Below are 18,140 nucleotides of genomic sequence, written 5' to 3'. Positions count from 1 at the left end.
TTATCCCAAAGTGCTTTTTCAAGCAGCAACTGGACTTCCAGAAAGTCCAGTTGCCTCTTGAAAAAGCACCCTTAGGACAACCATGACCTGGATGACTGAGAATCTCCAATAGACGTTTTCCTAGGTTAGTTTGAAGGGAAGTGAAAACTTGAAACTGAGAAATCACTGGGGAAGAAGAGCAGTTGAGCAGATACTGAAACAATTATATGAGCATAAACATCATAGTTGCAGAGTTCAGTTCTTCTTAAACATGAATTCTTCATACGGTGCCAACTTTCTTTATGGAGAGGCCCAGGCTCATAACCCTGGATTCTGAGCCAGGTCCCTTGGGTTGACCACCCCCCTTTTCCCATTACAGAAAGCCCCTTTCCTCACTTTCAGTTGGGTTCTCCTTCAGATGCTCTTCGTACTCCTGCATGGCTGAAGCACAACTGTTATGGAGAAGTTCTCCCAAACGTTTCAGATCAGCTACCGATTTCTCTACCAGTTCAGCATCCCGAGCGAGGCATTCCAGTCTAAAAAGGGAGATGGAACGTAATAAAGGTGCTCCATAGCAAATTTTTGACTCTGCCTCCCTCAACGCACCCACAAATCAGATATTATTTTAAAGCACTTCCAGAACTTGGATGGACTAAGAATAGCTACCAGGAAACGATTAAAACAAAAATCACAGAGCGAAACAAATTACAGTTGTAATTTGGTGGACAGCACAAGTCATAGGACCTTGATGGGAAATCACTCCCAAACAGTTAACTATGCATCCCACATATGATGTGCAAACCCACCGGGTGTAGGTCCTGCTTATGCAATTGAAGACCTAACTTATATGCAAGGATGAACAATACTGAGGGATCAGGAGAGGCAACCCTGCCCCCGAACCTCCTAGGGGCTGCAGGAGGCCTCCTGGCAGGTGGTGGTGCCACTAAAAAGCATGAAACTGAACATATGATGACATCGTCTATAACCGATTGCATTCTATGTGCAGTGGTGTCATTTTACTTATTTAAATAATCGATAGGGCCGTCCATCCCCTGGAAGCGATTCTGCGCGGGGTGCAACGATTAAAACAAAAATCACAGCGTGAAACCAAAGGCGCCTGAGGTTTGATCATCCCACCAATGCTCTGATGTCATTACAGTTATAATTTGGTGGACTGCATGGTCTATTTGGTCACTCACCGTTCCAAAGGAACAGCAAACTTCTTGTATGCCTTGATAAATCTGTGGAATTTAAACAGGAAGAGTTACAACCGTTAGAGAGGTTTGCTCAAGGCCTGAGTTTCACACACATCCCCCGCTGCTTGTGGTTCTGGTCTCCCTCCTCCCAGATTTAACCCCCTCCAGATGTGCCCCGTGTACAACTCTCAAGTTGCCCAATATTTACAAAGTCAGGTTAAGCCACGGAAGGCTGCAGAAGCTTTCTTACAATATTTTCTTTGCTCTGGACACTCAAGACGACTGGAGTAATCTCCCCTCCTTTCATCCCACCACACCTCTCTGTGAGGTAGGCTGGGCATCCCTCCCACCCTTTCCAGTTCATCTTAGCTCAGGCAAAAGATGAAAAACCAGTCCGGAATTCCCAGGATGTTTCCCTGGATACCAACCTTCTGATTTCAGGGTCTGTAAAGCCTTCCACTGTGTCCTTCCGAACACTGCGAGGGCGTCCTCTGCGTTTGGGCCTTTTGTCATCATCAGAGTCCTCTGTCTCGGTATCTGAGCCCGAAGACCTCTGGAGCTTCCTCTTTATTTCAACATCTGATTCGCTGTCATTGGCCTGAGCCTGTTGGGGCCAGAAAAAGACCAGGCTTAAGAGAGATCCTCTTTGACAGAGGCCATAATCTCCAAATGGTCCTCGACTTATAGTTTGTTTGTTGACCAAAGTTACAAGACCACTGGAAAGGCACTTATGACCGTTTTTCATCCTTATGACCATTGCATCATCCTCTTGGCCATATGATTTATCTTCTGATGGTTGGCAACTGACGGTCGCAGTGTCCCGGGGTCATGTGATTCCCCTTTTGTGACCTTCTGACAAACAGAGTCAATGAGAAAGCCTCCAGGGTCCCTAGGAACATGCTGTGTGTTTCTCAGCACCAGTCAAAGTGTGAATTTACCTGTCACGCCCCTGTCAGAATCAGATTCGGAGCGGAAGGCCGAACAGTTGACAGGGAGTGGGAGTGTGGCTCTGTTGGCTGCGAAGGAAACTGGGGAAGGGCAAAGTCTGGCTTAGCAGAGCAGGGGAGAGGTAGAGCAAGGGAGAGGGAATTCGGAGGAAGATCCAGGCCCACCCCCTCTTCATTCGAGGGCACACAGGGAGGAATGGAGAAGGGAGCAATGCAAGTTGCGTAGCTTACGGGGGAGGAAAGGGCCCCGATTCCCTTCATTAGCTGCAGTGGGAACACAGTGTTTAAAAAGGGAAGCTGTGCACAGCAAGTTGTTGGGAGCAAATCGTGAATTATCAGGTATTGTGGAGGCTTATCTGTGTTCCTGGCATCTTCCCAACTTTGTGTGTTTTGGCTGTGCTTTCAAGTCTGCAATTCCTTCTTCTGCCCTGTCAAGTTAATTACTGCAGCATGGTTTGCTTGGATTTTTAGTTACAGTTTATATGTACTTTGTTTTTGAACTGAATTTCCTCCACTTAAAGACTGTTCCTAGGAGAGTTTTTCTCCAGCCGAAGGTAACCTGGACACTGGTGGCAAAGTTGGAGATAATAAAGGAACCCTTCTTGTTTATTTGACTGTGTTGCCTTTGTGCCACATCCCAGGATACCACATTACCCTTCTGCAAAATTAAGCATCTATTGTATCTCCAGCAGAACCATCTACACCTGAAAGCCCTCCATTGCTATTGTTTTGAAAGGTTTTTTTTTTCCCATGCAGGATGAGGTGTGAGATTCATGTGTGAGGTGCTCCTGTTATGAATCTTACACTAGAAAAATTACCTTTTTGGCTGAGCTGCGAATCCTGGGCAGCATGTATATCTCCTCAAGTTCTTTCTGCCGCTCCTCTTCTTCCACTTTCTTCCTTTGTTCCTCAGGAATGATGCTTTCCCACTCCTTCTGAGATTTCTCTTCCGCCTCGGCTTCTTCCTCTTCTGTTGTAGCAAAGTTTGCTACCTAAGAGGAGAAACATTACTCCCTTTAAAGCGCTGATAATGCCACAAATTCTGAAACCTTTGATGCTCCTTTTCTGGGCCCGTACTTTAAATTGTGAAAGCAGTTCGTCTGTTGCACTTGTGGATGGTTCATTCTCTCGTGTCTCAGCCAGGCGTAAGATTTCCTCAATGTCCATTTCCTAGAAGCAGGGGCAAGAGTGCAGTCAGACACACACCAATATGAAATATTTAATATTGCCTTTCTACAATCCTGATATGGAAATGAATTGAAATCGAGTTAAATCTCTGCCAATTTCAAATGACGTCCCAAGGAGAATCAAGGTCATCTCTACCCAGACATATGGATCAAAAAACTCACTTGTGGTTCAGATTCTTCCCCTTCGGGTTCTTTAAAAAGTTCTTCGGCTCCAAATTTCAAAATGGCGGTCAGTTCCTCCTTGTTGAAGGGGTTTGTCCTAGAAAAAAAACATGAAGCCACTGGCTTAAACAAAGGTTTCCAATTTGCAGGTACTTGGACCATATCTTAGCTCACTTTTCCAGGATCTCAAATAATCTAGATCCTTGTACCTATCCTTTGATAAGAAGTCCCGTCCAACTCCCAATCTCTTTTGAGCTGAAGAAACCAGACAATTTGCCGTTCTGAGTAGCTATAATTATTCTTTTTGTCTTTGTAAAATCAAACAGTCAATGTTACAAATAAAATGTTTTTCTTTTAAAAAAAAAGACAGTTAGCAACATTAGCATAAAGCATGCATTTAGGTATGAATGACTATGTCTGGCTCATTTTATCTCAAAACAGGACTCGATGCTAAATCACTTGGTGTGTACTGCCTGCTAAGCTGAAGCAAATTCCAGAATCCACTGGCAGAGAGGATCTCTTCCCACTGAACAGTTCAGCCCAATTAAGCCTAAATCTTATCGCCTTCTCAGATTAACATTCAAATGGTGCCACATAACAGCCATTTTTGATCAGCGGACCAGAAGTCCCATCGCCTTACTTGGATCTATCAGAGCTGTTGTCCAAAACTGTCCGGCCTGTGGTGTCCATTCGCTGTATCACAAGATGGTCCAGCACCATTTTCTTCTTTGCTCTTTCTATAATCTCCTCTTCCACTGTTCCCTTTGTAACCAAGCGATAGATATTTACCTGCAGAATCCAGGGGATGCGTGAAATAGCTTTAAAGGTAGCTTTTTATCCCTGGTGCAGCCAAGGTGAAGTGCAAAAATCTCTCTTGAATCTGTCCCTAGTTCAATGATTCATCCTGACCTTTTTAAAGGATCGGGAAGGGACAGGTATCAAGGACCAACATGCTGCAAACCATAAGCTACCGGCTTCTAATACCTTACAACAAAAGTAGAAATTATCCCACCAGGATTATTTACCTTTCTGAAGGTAGATGTCTTGTTTTCACCCATGTCTACCAAGGCAGCCCCTTTAGGTGCACTTCCAAATATCTAAGACCAACCCCACCCGACCCCACCACTGCCACCCAACCCCAAATCCCCTCTACCTATATTATTTAACTTTGCTGCCCACTATTTCAAAAAACAACAAAACAAATAACCAGAATTTTCTTAGCCAGCCTATCTAATATAAAAAGGCAGACTCTGAAAATCAGAAATGCTGATCTGGGCCAACTGAGGAAGAGCCACAAATAAAATGTGCCTGCTCCACAATTTGGCCAAATTCAAACTGCTCAATTCCCACAATCCTTAGTAATAAGTGAACCTCAACTGGCAGGGGCTACTCAAGCAGACCAATAGGAAGCCCCCCCTCCCCTAATGGCCTTCATCACTGGGTTACAGGTTCTAAATCCCATTGCTCAGTGAGGTAAGAGTCAACTGACATGGCAGACAACCAATCTGGTCTATGCTCCAGATGTTGGTCTCGAGACCCGCAGATTGGATTTCTAGTCCCGCCTTAGGCATGAAAGCCAGCTGGATGACTTGGGACCAGTCACTCCTTCTCTGCCCAACCAACCTCATGGGGTTGTTGTGGGAAAAACAGGAGGAGTATTAAGTATGTTGACTGCCTGGAGCTAATTATAAAAGCAATAAAGGCAGAATAAAAATGGAATAAATAATCATATTACTTAGCCCTTGTCGCATTCAGGGGACCTGAAAGAATAGGGTAATCTAGTTAACAGCCAGACAGTACCTGCCTGGAAATAAATTTCTCCCCTTGTTTTCTTGTAGCCAGAGAAGACAAAGCAACTGGGAAGGAATCAATTTACAGACTGCTACCCTCTGGCTGTTGACTAAATTTCCCTATTTCTGCCTCCTTTCAGATGCGCTGAGTGTTGGCTCCCAGAATCCCGCATCGCCCTTGCTAGGAACTGAAGTCCACACCATGATCTGCAGAATACCTAAAGGAGGAGAATTGTTTCTCACTAACTTGTTTCTTTTGGCCAATCCGATGAGCCCGAGCCTGAGCCTGTAGGTCATTCTGGGGGTTCCAGTCCGAATCGAAGATCACCACTGTGTCAGCCGACGCCAAGTTGATCCCCAGGCCGCCAGCACGCGTGGAGAGTAGAAAGCAGAAGTCCTAAGGACGTGCAATGAAGGGAAACACACATTTAGGTCTGTGTTTGAATAGGCCCAGGAGGAGAGTCAGCAAAGGACCAGCCAGGTTGGGGGCATAATGGCAGCAGGGCATCACAAGCAGATGGAGACGTGTAGGGTAATACCAAAGTTCTTCTACACCAGTTACAGGTCGTCCTCAACTTACAAACATCCACTTATTGACCATTCAAAGTTACAACTGCACTGAAAAAAAAGGTGGCTCATGACCCTTTTTCACACTTATGACCATTGCAGCATCCGCTCGGTCATGTGATTTACATTTGGATGCTTGGCAACTGCTTCATATTTATGACGGTTGCTGTGCCGCAAGGTCATTTGAACCCTTTTTGTGATCGTCTGACAAGCAAAGCCAGATTCACGAGTTACTAATTTAACAACGGAAGTGATTCACTTAGCAAACATAGCAAGAAAGGTGGCAAAATGGGGGCAAACCTCACTTAACAGCCTCGTAAATTTCGGGCTCAGTTGTGGTCACGAGTTGAGAACTACCTGTAGTAGTTTACTGACAGAGCACAGAGCAGGGGAGCCTGTTCTCTTGGTCCTATCCCAAACATTACATTAAAAGAGTTGGTAAGAAGAGGCTTCCTCAGAAACATGTCGCTGTTATGCAACGCCTCTAAAGATAATCCTCAACTTAAAACCACAATCGGGGAGGAGTTTTTACTCTCCCTAATAGGGTAGCCAGAAGAAGTGTCAACAAAGCTCAAAACATGGCCAAGATATGCTGGCTAAGCAAACCATGTTTCCATTGCGGCGAGAAGCGGAGAGTCCACTCCTGTGACCTACAGCTGGTCCTTCAGCAACTCTTGAGTGCAAACTAAACTTTTCCTTCCTCTGTCCGGTTCTGCCAGCCTCCTCCAAGACTCTTCCTATCTCCAGGCCTTTGCCAACAGAAACACAACCGGCATCTTCCTTCACTCCCACCAAGGAAGCACCCATCGCTACGCCTTGTAACCCCCGTCCCAGGCAGCCCCTGCCCCTCCTCCCCACCTGTGTACCCATACCTGGCTCCAGCCTTACCTCCGAGCCTTCGGCGTTGAAATGATCCAGAGCCTGCTTCCGGATTTCTCCTTTGATAGAACCGTCCAGGCGCTGCAGAAAACAACAGTGAAGAGGTCAGGGGATTTCCAGAGCAAACCTCCCCTCCAACCCGCTCCAGCTGCCCCCAGGTCTCCTGCAGAAACTCCAGTCTCCTCCGATGGTTTTCCCCTTCGGCTTAGAGCAAGACAACAGTCTAAAAATAACCACGATTAAAAATAACTCGGGCTGTTCCTGCTGCTGGGAATGGGGGCCAGGAGGCAGAAAGACCTCAAGGTCCTGCAGCTAAGAGGGTTTATGGAGGGGAGGAAAAAAAGAAAGGAGACAAACAGAGATCAGGGGAAAGTGAGCCACTCCAAGAAGTCTGCTTCCCCAGGGTCTGGATTAAACGGAGTCTTAAAACGGATTACATCCTACGATTTAAGGGCTGAACGATATGTAGGTTAATACAGGGAGTCGTTGACTTACAGTCACATCTGAGCCCAGCATTTCTCTGGTTGAAGTGAGTTTTACATTTGCTACGTGAGTTCTGCCCCATTTTACGACCTCTCTTGCCAGAGTTGTTAAACGAATCACTGCTGTTGGCAGCAAGTTTTTTTTTTAAAATGAATCTGGCTTCCCTGTTGACTTTGCTTGTCAGAAGGTTGTAAAAAGGGGATCACATGATCCCGGGACACTCGGCAACTGTCATAACTATGAGACTGTTGCCAAGCCTCTGAATTTTAATTATGTGACCACGGGGATCCTACAAGGCCCATAAGTGTGAAAAATGGTTGTAAGTCACTTTTTTTCAGTGATGCAACTTCGGTCACTAAATGAATTGCTGTAAGTCGAGGACCTCCTGTATTATTTGAAGCTTTTTATTTGAAGTTACAGTTCCTTTGAATGTATTGTTTTATCACTGTTGCATCATTTTGATCTTTGTTAAATCTCACTATTAGTAAAGCACTGTGTAGTGGTATATAAGTCTAAGTGGTACTGATATTATTTTTGGCTTTTCCTCCTTTTTCTAAAAACTATTCCTGTTTTTGTGTTCTGCTTTTCTTCTAATTAATTAAAAGCAATAATAAAAAAAGGAGTCCCTGTGGATTTTATTTCGCTAGTTGTTACCAACTAAAGGGACCTGTACTCATCTCCGTTTCAAGGCCCTTGAGCCAGCGCTGTCCGAAGACATTCCCGCAGTCATGTGGCCAGCATGATGTCACAGAGTGCTACTTCCCACTGAAATGGTACCTATTTATCTACTTGCATTTGCATGCTTTAGAACTGCTAGGCTGGCAGGAGCTGGGGCAACGATCACTAAAATTAAAAGCAATAAAAACAACTAAAACAACCTTTCTTGTTAGGCAGAAAATAAAAACTTTCCCATCTGGTATCTTCCAACGCCTGGCAAGGGAGAATAGAAAGTAGAACCCTTGCCCATTATTGCCAAGTTCCTCCAGAAAGGCTGCAAGATTCAACTATCTGCAAACATCCCCTTTAAAGTTGGTCTTTCTTCTTCGTCCACCATAAGGCAAAATACACTTGAGAGTCTCTTGCTGCCCCACCACCATATCTAGCTGTCTGTCTGTCTATCTATCCATTCATATGTCTGTCCATCCATCCATCCTCCCATCCATCCAGTCTACCTATATATCTATGTATCATCTCTCTCTCTCTCTCTCTCTCTCTCTCCATCCCTCCATTCATGTGTCTGTCCATCCATGCATCCATCCATCCAGTCTGTCTGTCTGCCTACTACTACTGCCTCTCTCTCACTCCCTCCCTCCCTCCTTCCCTCTCTCTCTCTGTCTCTCTCTATCTATCTATCTCCATCCATCCACCCATTTTTCTATCATCCAATTCCTGGGCTTCACCTGGAAAGGGTAGTGCTTGATGGTCAGATATTCCGCCAAGATGTCCAACATTCTCACCATCTGGGAGAAGATGAGGACTCGGTTGCCCCTCGCACGGAGCCTGCTGAGCAGTTTGTCCAGAAGGATGAGTTTCCCACTGCTCCTGATTAAAGACTAAGAAGACAAGATTGAGCATGAAGTGGTAGTTCCAAATCTGATGGAGCAAAGTTGACCGAGCAACTCAGCATCACGATGGTCTTAGTCGAATTAACAGAAGTAACAATGAAAATGAATACAAAGAGGTTCTAATTCTTGTTGTTCTAATTCTAATTCCTTGTTCTAATTCTCCTTGCCCATGAGCTCGGTAGATTAACTTAGGCAACTTATATCTGTTTCCTGGCAGTAACAAATTTTTATAGACCATCTTCCACAATCTACCCCTCTGCCCTCCAAATGAGTAGTTCTGTTGGTTGGAGAGACCAGAAGTCCTACTTCAATATATTCGATATGTTCAGGTAAGAAAAAGTTGACTTTCAGGCTAGATCTCAAGTTCCTGTGAGATCACCTGAAGCCTTTGATATATTTGGGAGCCTTATACAACGTTAAGCATCAGAGCTTTTTAATCTATTCCTCAATTTTACAATTCTTCTCCAGAGCATCATGCTTAGCCGTACAACCAACTAACAATATTATGGGTTCCATCTCTGACTAAATCCTTAATTTCTTCATTAAGATTCAGTCTTTAGCCATACGTGAGAAAAGATCCACAAAACGGTCTCAAAATAGCAGCAGGAAGTTTGCAAGATTCAGACCTGCCAGGGTGTTGCAAGTGTAGCTTTACAATAAAGTAGAATTAGCTCATCTAGTTGAGTTTCCTGTCTGATTTATCTGGGAAGGGCTGACGTTACCAGAAGTCTTCCCGCAAGGTCTACCCACCTGCAGCCTCTCCTGGCTGTTTTCCCTCTCATTCTCTTCTGGAGGTTTGATCAGGTAACAGTGATTGCAACATTTCTTCAGCTCCATCACGATGTTCAGGAAGCCAGAAGTGCTGCCACGTGTTCCCTTGGACAGGGCTTTGTAATTCCTTGTTAAAATCCATCTGAAGGGTTAGCAGGTGACAAGCATCAGTTTTTCAGCCCCTTTAGTGGCTTCAAGAAAGCAAGCCAGCACATACAGAAAACAGAATAACAGAGCTGGGAGTGACCTTGGAGGTCTTCTAGTCCAGTTGGTCGCCAATCAGTGGGCCAGGGACTACTGGCGGTCCGCGAGAAAATTTTGGTGGTCTGCAGAGAAATGTCACCCTCAAAGCACCTCCCAAAGCAATCAATTCAGGCTGCGAGGGAACACAAGGCTGCTGCTGCTCACATGGCTTGCAGGAACACAAGGCTTGTGTCGCTTGCCTTGTGAACAACACAAGGTAGTGAGGGGGGGAACTTGCCCCACGCGCCTGGCCTGGCCACTGGGCTGCTTCTTTCCGCTTCTTCTCCTTCTTTCTTGGCTGCATGCATGGAAAGCAGCCAAAGTCTTTCTTTCTCCCCCCCCCCCCAAACTCTGCGAGAAATGAGTCTTTGGGACCCTGCGAGGCCTCCTGCTCCAAGCGGCTGCGCTGGCATGACAAGTCTCACAAAGATTCATTGCTGGAGGAATTTGGGGGAGAGAAAGACAGACTTCTGCTGCTTCTCCTTTCCTTGCATGAAGCCAAAAATATCTCCCCCACCCCCCGAGAACGGAGCTGGAGGCGGTATCCTGCGGTCCCAAATAAAGAATGATCGGTTGGTAGGAAAACGGGGTGGAGAATTTTCCTACAGATTTGGGGGATTTTCCCAGGGTCTCTGGTCCACGGGATTTAAAATTATAAGTTTGATGGCCCCTGAGGTCCAAAAGGTTGGCCAACCTCCTGCTCAAACAGGGGACCCTATACAGGTAGTCCTCAAGTTACAACAGTTCATTTAGTGACCGTTTGAAGTTACGACGATACTAAAAAAAGTAATTTATGACTGTTTTTCACACTTATGATCGTTACAGTATCCCTGTGGTTAAAATTCAGATGTTTGGTAACTGGCCTGTATTTATGATGGTTGCGGTGTCCCTAGGTCATGTAGTTACCTTTTGTGACCTTCTGACAAGCGAAGTCAATGGAGATTCACTTAACAATTGGGTTACTAAGTAATCGACTGCAGTGATTCACTTAATAACTTGAGGCAATAAAGGTAGTAAAATGGGGGCAAAATTCATTTAACACCTGTTTCGCTTAGCAACTGAAATGTTGGGCTCCATTGTGGTCCTAAGTCCAGGACTACCTGTACCATTCTGGAAAAACAGCTGTCCAATCTCTTCTTAAAAACCTCCACTGAAGGAGCACCCTGAACTTCTGGAGACAAGTATCCTAGATGCCTACGAGCCGTGGTGGTGCAGTGGTTAGAGTGCAGTACTGCAGGCTACTTCTGCTGCCTGCCAGCTGCCTGCAAATTGGGCAGTTCGAATCGCACCAGGCTCAAGATTGACTCATCCTTCCATGGTGGGTAAAATGAGGACCCAGATTGTTGGGGACAAGAGGTTGACTCTGTAAACCTCTTAGAGAGAGCTGTAAAGCACTGTGAAATGGTTTTTAAGTCTAAGTGCTATTGCTCTTTCTTTCTTTCTTCCTTCCTTCCTTCCTTCCTTCCTTCCTTCCTTCCTTCCTTCCTTCCTTCCTTCCTTCCTTCCTTCCTTCCTTCCTCCCTCCCTCCCTCCCTCCCTCCCTCCCTCAATTCCATTTCTCATTCTCTTTCCTGGTGGCTCAGTGTTTAGAATGCAGCATTGCAGACTAATTCTGCCAACTGCCACCAGTTCGAATCTCACCAGGTTGAAGGTTGACTCAGCCTTCCATCCTTCCAAGGTGAGTAAAATGAGGACCCAGATTGTTGGGGGCAAGAGGCTGACTCTGTAAATCTCTTAGAGAGGGCTGGAAAGCACTATAAAGTGCTATAAGTCTACGTGCTATTGCTATTAAGCTTGGAAATGCAACTGGGGGCGCTGCAGCCAACACCCTGCTTGAAGTCAGAGTCATTCTCAGTTAGTCCTCGTCTCTTAGCCCAGACACCTTGCAGGGTTCTTGTTGAGACAAAACAAGAGGGACTCTGTCACCATCTACCTCACCTTGAACCATTGCCTCCTACATTTGTTTCGCCTGGAGTGCTTTTCTACCATACAATGAACGCTTTGCTTCTGAACCGAGGCCAGACTGCATCCTTGTTAATTATTCAAATCTGAATGCTGTCCATTTTAAGACATCGTGTTCATTGACTGTACTCGCTCAATCAAATCAGCCTTCGTTTTTAATTTATGTATGTTTATGGGGAGGCGAGGGGAGAACTTCAATTATCACCCCACAAGGGGCCTTGTTGTGTGACTCGTGATGGCCAACCAAACGAAATCCAGCTCAGAATGGCAGGCGCATGCGGGGTTGCTACAGGGGACTTCCCAAAGTCTCCAAGGTTGCATTTAGACCAGGGAAGAGGATCACTTGGAATCTGATTGACTGGAGACCAGTAGACGGATGTTGGGCAACCTCTTCCTGTGTGCAGGAAATCCAAGCACCATTCTAGTTTGACTTCCTTCCTGAGAAAAGTTATCTTGTGGTACCCATGCTGAGTATTTCTGCCCCACCGCCAGAAGAACCCTTACTTGTAATACTGCTTCTGGAGGGCGGACATCTCCACCCTCAGGATCTGCTCTACTTTGGCTGGGAGGGATTTTTCCACATCCTTCTTCACCCTGCGCAGGAGAAAGGGCTCCAGGACCTTATGCAGGCTCTGGTACCCGTTCTCTCGTCCTTTGCCATGGTCCTCTTCAAAGTCTTCCCAGGATTCGAACCTGACAGACACAGCCAAGACAAGGAGGTGGGGAGAGAGAGGGGGAGGAAGAAAGAGAGAGGAAGGGAGAGAGAGAGAGAGAGAGAAAGAATGAGAAACACTCAGGCCCACCTCCAAAGCCAATTTTGCAGATTCAAAAAGGGCCTTATCTAAGGGCATTATCTAGTCCATTCTTCCTTTCTACTGGCAAGGTAGGCACAAGCATACAGGCAGCCTCTTTTATTTCTATGGAGTTTCTCAGTCATCCAGGTCAGGGCTGTCCCAAAAGTGTTTTTTTCAAAAGGCAACTGGACTTTATTACCTTTTGAAAAAGCACCTTTGGGGCCTCATGCATATCCCTGTTTAATTTTCACATAGGTGGCAGCCCAGTTCCTTAAGAGACTCCGGGAAGCATTTGGACATTAAAAAGAGGAAAATTATAAAAAAAATATAATTATAAAAAAAATAAAACAAGAAAAAACATTGTATTTTCAAAAGAAAGACAATAAAACTAACAAAATTCTACAAGGGAATCCTACACATTTTATTAAAAGCTTTCACCAACTGCATAATGCTTCTGTGAATGCTTCTGTTATCTAATCAAATTTATTATTGAAAAAAGTGCTCTCAGATTCCTGGCTCTTTTTTTTTTTTTTTTTGCCACAATAGATTAACAGATACAGAACTTTTTTAAGAAATAAGTTTGTATTAGGCTTGCATTGATAATTTTGTACAATAACTTGGGCTTCTAAATACATCTTGCTCTAAAGGCCACTTTAAGTTTTGACTTTCATTTACTTTCGCAATCGCCCCCTGTTGTGGCTAAAGAGCTACTTCCCAACTCAACTTACTTCTCTGGCATGATGAATTGCAGCAGGGACCACAGTTCCTTCAGGGAATTCTGAAGGGGTGTCCCAGTGATGAGCAGGCGGTGGTTGGACTTGAAGTCGATCAGTGTCTTGTAGAGCAAAGAATCGTCATTCTTCAAGCGGTGGGCTTCATCCACTCCTAGGAAGGCCCAGTTGATGCTTCCCAAAACGGCCTACAGAAGAAAAACTAGATGGGGCACACAGCAATAACACAGAACCATTTTAGGGAAGTCCTTTTACATCTGCTCTGGAAAACTTACACCTGTGTCCCATGCGTGACAGGTTGCCACATACAGAATAACAGAGTTGGGAGGGGTCTTGGGGGCCTTCCAGCTCAAGCAAGAGATTCTATACCACTGGGGACACATGGCTGTCCAGCCTCTTTTTAAAAACCTCCAGGGTTGGAGCACCCACAACTTCTGGAAGCAAGCCATTCCACTGGTTAATTGTTCACACTGTCAGGAAGTTTCTGCTTAGTTCTAGGCTGTTTCTCTCCTCGGTTTATTTCCATCTGTTGCTTCTGGTCCTGCCTTCTGGTACTTTGGAAAATAGGTTGATCCCGCTCTTCTTTGTGGCAACCCCTCAAACACTGCTATCATCTCTCCCCTACTCCTTCTTTTCACTAAACTAGACAAGAATACCCTACCTCCAGATATTTCCCATCAAGAAGTGGCATAGAAGGAGGAGCATCCCAAATGTGAACCCAACATGGCCGCTTACTGCTTCACAAAGTTTTTAGTGAAGAAGTTATGCGGAAATATTCCTTCCTATATCAAGGATATAGAAAATTCAGCCGCCTCCCCCTAAAGGTCTGTGGTTCCCAATCTCCACTACCACTCTGTCTACATAACAGTCCTTGGAATAAGTGTTGAAGACAGACCCACGTCTTCCCATGAAGTACAGTTGGACAACACACTAAAGTGTGGGGCAGAATTAAAGCAGGTTGAAGATAGCTTAGAAAGCAAAAGGTGGTCAAACACCTTAAGAGCAAATACGATGCAGACATTGCTCATATTAGTTCTTTGAATTCATGGTATTTTGATCACAGTCCTTTCGCACCTTAACGCTCCCAAAAACATTCCTGGGTAGCAGAATACTGGAAGAAGAAAGTCCCACAAAGGAATGGATGAGTTCTCCAGAAGCAGCTCATCCAATATGAGAATCTTAGGACTTTCTGAAGGGAAAGGAAGGACTTTCCCAAATCTTCACCTCCAATAGTAGCCATCCTTTCAGGGGCAAAATAGCTAGGGGCAGACAAAGGAAAGAAGATGGCAAAGGGCCCATCACTCACCTTGTCTTTCAGGAGGATCTCATAGGTTGTAATCAGCACGTTGAACTTCAACCGTTTGGTCTGAGAATGGACCCACTCATACTCACGGATCTGAAGTAAAATGAATAAATAAATGGGTTGGTTTGGCAATTTGAAGATATGTGGATTCCATCCCCCCAAATTTCCCCAGCCAGCAGATGATGCCACCTACTCATCCAACAGCTCTTTTTTTATGCAAAAGCCTGTCTCTAGGCCAAAGTGAAATTTGATTTTAGTTCAGCAATAGCGCTTAGACTTATATGCCGCTCCATAGTGCTTTTACAGCCCTCTCTAAGCGGGTTACAGAGTCAGCCTTTTGCCCCCAACAATCTGGGTCCTCATTTTACCGACCTCGGAAGGATGGAAGTCAACTTTGAGCCCGTCAGGATCGAACTCCTGGCAGTCGGCAGAATTAGCCTGCAATACTGCATCCTAACACCGCGCCACAATGGCTCTTATCCTGTCCTGGGAAAGCTGTCAGCTATAATCTATTCAACAGGGTTAAACAAATAATGGATCTAAGCATCCAGGCAAATTTGGGCACGGTTCTGCATGCCAGCTACCCAACACATGAGAAGATGGCCTCTAGGCTGCTGAAGCATTTCCATGCCCAATGCTCAGATAAACCTAACTAATTGTTTATATTTCTCTTCTCTTTTATCTTCCAGGTGTTCTCTTTCTTCTAGGGGGGCAGCATGTCAGGTCCCCATAGATCCCCAACGGGATGCTGCCATTCTGGTAGGGAAGGCCTGAATGCCAGTTTACAACTTTTTCCTATTTCCGGTCCTTCCTTTACTTTGAGGTACCTTCCTGGGAATGTGAGGGGGGAGGGAATAGCCTGTGGCCATCTTGTCTCAGCTGCGAGGAACCGAGCAAATGGCGTCTGAGAACAGCTTATCACCTTCTCAGCTTGAGGTTCTCATAACAACATTGCACCTCTGGATTGGCTCGCCTCTGGACTGGACAAAGGAGGGGTTTCTACAACTTTTAACCTAACAGTTTTGAGCGGGAATTTCAGATCATGCCTTGCTTTTCTTACTATCACTGTCTCCCAATAATGGCACTTTCATTTCTGTGTCGTACACCCTGTAGCTCACCCCACAGAGCTGTAGAAAAAGAGAAATGTGTTGTCTTAGTCCCATTCAACCCCTTCCTCGACGCTAGTTTACGCACAGCATTCCTGCTCAGCTGATCTCCAATGTACACAACCACGTTGACCTCAGGGGCCCAGATCTCAAACTCCCTCTGCCATGAGGTTAGGGTTGACAAAGGCACCACAATCAGAAAGGGGCCATAGAGCTGGTGCTGATAGAAGAGGTAGCAGAGGAAAGAAATGGTCTGGATGGTCTTCCCCAAGCCCATCTCGTCCGCCAGGATGACACTGTTGTTCCTGAGGAAGCAGACAAGGAAAGGGGTCAAGCCAGCATAGTCATGTCAATGAGCTCCCTTTTTCCTTCTCCCTTTCAATTCTGGAGAACATCTGGAGGCAGACAGATATTCCCCAATGCCTTCCATTGAGGATCTGTTTGCTGCGTGAACCAGAAAGAGGGTTGAGAAAATATTTACAGACCCCTTGACATCCTGGACATAAACTATTTCAACTTCTCCCCTCAGGACACCGCTGTAGAGCATTGCATGCCAAAACAACCAGACATAAAGATAGGTTTTTTTCCCCTTCTTGTGCCATCACTCTCCTGAAAATTCCCCTCAACACTGTCTCACTTCTCATCTTTTCTCATCTTCTTATCTTTCCTACTATCTTCTCCTATTGGTTTCTTATGATTTATCAATTGTTGTTTGTAATTTGTGATTAATGATTGTAATTATGATTTATAACCTAGGACCTATTATTTGCTGTTTATATGAACACAGTGAACTAATGCACCAGAGACAAATTCCTTGTGTGTGCAATCACATTTGGCCAGTAAAAAAAACTATTCTACTCTATCCCATCCTATTCCATTTCCTATTCTTATTTCTATCCTATTCTAATTCTACTCTACTCTACTCTACTCTACTCTACCCTCAGTCTTTCTTGTCATTTGGACCTAAAAAAGTCATTTTTTGTTTTTGTTTCTGTGTCCATTTATTTTGAGAGCCAGGAAAGTCTACGAAGAAGTCTGGCTGCCAACCATTGCTAGTTCATTTAGTTCATGCTGTCACGTCATCCAGGGTGCACCATGAGGAGGTAAACTACATTCACACAATTCTGAAAAGGATTTGCACCTCACACAGTGCCTGCCAGGACTCATTGCATAGATGGGGCTCTGTATCCTCCCCTTAGTGTGACTGGGGAGTCCCACACCAAACTGTAGGTTGCATCATGATCAGCGGTAAACTGAGGGCATATATCATTCCAGTATCTGATTTGTTTTCATATAAATGATGCTGCACTTCAATGGTTAGATGGCGTAGAGAAGACATTGATATCCGAATATAGACATTTTTAGTATTTATATTATATTGTGTTTTATTAACCTAGTTGCCCCCCAAAAGTTGCAGGCACTCCAGTATTAAAGGTTTTACAAGAATAGATTGAACAACCATTTGTCTGAAATGGTACAGGGTTTTCCTGCCTGAGAAAAGGGATGGACTAGAAGACCTTCAAGGTCCCTTCCAACTAGGTGAAATGTTCATATATGTTGCAAATCCATGGATGATATGCCATATGATAAATATAGAAATAACCATCTGAGCCCATCGGTAAGAGACACTGCTTCAGATCATCAAAAATCTCTTTCAGGACTATGTTTTTTGAATCAGGGATAAGAAGCACCTGCCCTCAACTTACTTGCACCAAGAATGAGCCAACCAATTCAAGCCCTCCAGCTGATAGTCGCGGAGTTCCAGATTCTCCCCACCAATGTAAGAAGGTTGGTTCTTCAAGGCCACAAAACGAGGCCTTTGCTTCAGCACCTAAGAGGAAGACATCCGTCAGTCTCCCAGCTTCACAGGCCTGCTGCTCTGGAGAATTACAGCTGGCCCTCAATTTATGATCACAATTTTGAGCCACAGTGCCATTGTAACTTCAAACAGTCACTAAGTGAAGTGTTGTAAATCAACAGCTGCATGCAACCGACCTGTATTATCTGATTGCATTCTTTTAAGGAGACTGAGACATGCTTCTATACGGTCACTATATGATTGCTACAATAAGAAGTCTAAAAGTGGCCCAGGACTTTTGCACAGTATTGTAAACCTTGTAAATATACAACACATGGCCAAACTACCCCATCTTTAATTTGCAAGAACATAGAACTTTATGATATGGAGGAAGGGAGGGAAAATCTGCAAATGGAAGCTAATTTTCCTTCTAAAACGCACAATATTTATTTTAATGGAGTAAGGTCCTGAATTTAAAAGAATCTCTCTCCAGCATGGAAAATAGGGCACAAAAACACTGATCTGCCTTCATGACTTGATGTCAGAACACTATTTCAAAGATAAATCATCTAGGAGGGAGAAAAAACCCTTAATTTGCATTCAGTACAGCTTTGTTGTTGTTTTTTCAATCATGCAGCTGCTATATGCCTCAATTGCTGTGAACTTTGTATTTTGGG

At 44.7% G+C, this 18,140-nt stretch overlaps 1 protein-coding gene across 6 annotated transcripts in view; it reads right to left on the bottom strand.

The window, feature by feature from the left end:
- CHD2 (chromodomain helicase DNA binding protein 2) overlaps nucleotides 1-18,140 on the bottom strand; it is a 75,266-nt gene that overhangs the window by 23,285 nt on the left and 33,841 nt on the right. For 5 of the 6 annotated variants that reach the window (XM_026709402.2, XM_026709403.2, XM_026709404.2 and 2 more), the window contains 16 exons: nucleotides 17,372-17,496; nucleotides 15,754-15,970; nucleotides 14,563-14,652; nucleotides 13,254-13,444; nucleotides 12,236-12,424; nucleotides 9,506-9,668; nucleotides 8,591-8,743; nucleotides 6,717-6,788; nucleotides 5,509-5,658; nucleotides 4,112-4,260; nucleotides 3,472-3,568; nucleotides 3,200-3,292; nucleotides 2,941-3,114; nucleotides 1,604-1,779; nucleotides 1,179-1,220; nucleotides 376-515 (listed from right to left, as the gene is read on the bottom strand). In XM_026709402.2, coding sequence (XP_026565187.2) covers nucleotides 376-515; nucleotides 1,179-1,220; nucleotides 1,604-1,779; nucleotides 2,941-3,114; nucleotides 3,200-3,292; nucleotides 3,472-3,568; nucleotides 4,112-4,260; nucleotides 5,509-5,658; nucleotides 6,717-6,788; nucleotides 8,591-8,743; nucleotides 9,506-9,668; nucleotides 12,236-12,424; nucleotides 13,254-13,444; nucleotides 14,563-14,652; nucleotides 15,754-15,970; nucleotides 17,372-17,496 — 2,221 coding nt within the window. The remainder of the gene's footprint in view (nucleotides 1-375; nucleotides 516-1,178; nucleotides 1,221-1,603; nucleotides 1,780-2,940; nucleotides 3,115-3,199; nucleotides 3,293-3,471; nucleotides 3,569-4,111; nucleotides 4,261-5,508; nucleotides 5,659-6,716; nucleotides 6,789-8,590; nucleotides 8,744-9,505; nucleotides 9,669-12,235; nucleotides 12,425-13,253; nucleotides 13,445-14,562; nucleotides 14,653-15,753; nucleotides 15,971-17,371; nucleotides 17,497-18,140) is intronic. The other variant, XM_087941309.1, reaches the window with a different exon arrangement.

The sequence above is a fragment of the Pseudonaja textilis genome, chromosome 13 (assembly GCF_049901715.1).
Source record: "Pseudonaja textilis isolate UNSWEBS1 chromosome 13, rPseTex1.2, whole genome shotgun sequence".
Lineage (NCBI taxonomy): Eukaryota > Metazoa > Chordata > Lepidosauria > Squamata > Elapidae > Pseudonaja > Pseudonaja textilis.
Note: the sequence above shows the minus strand (reverse complement) of the source record. Positions and strands in the feature narration are given on the sequence as shown.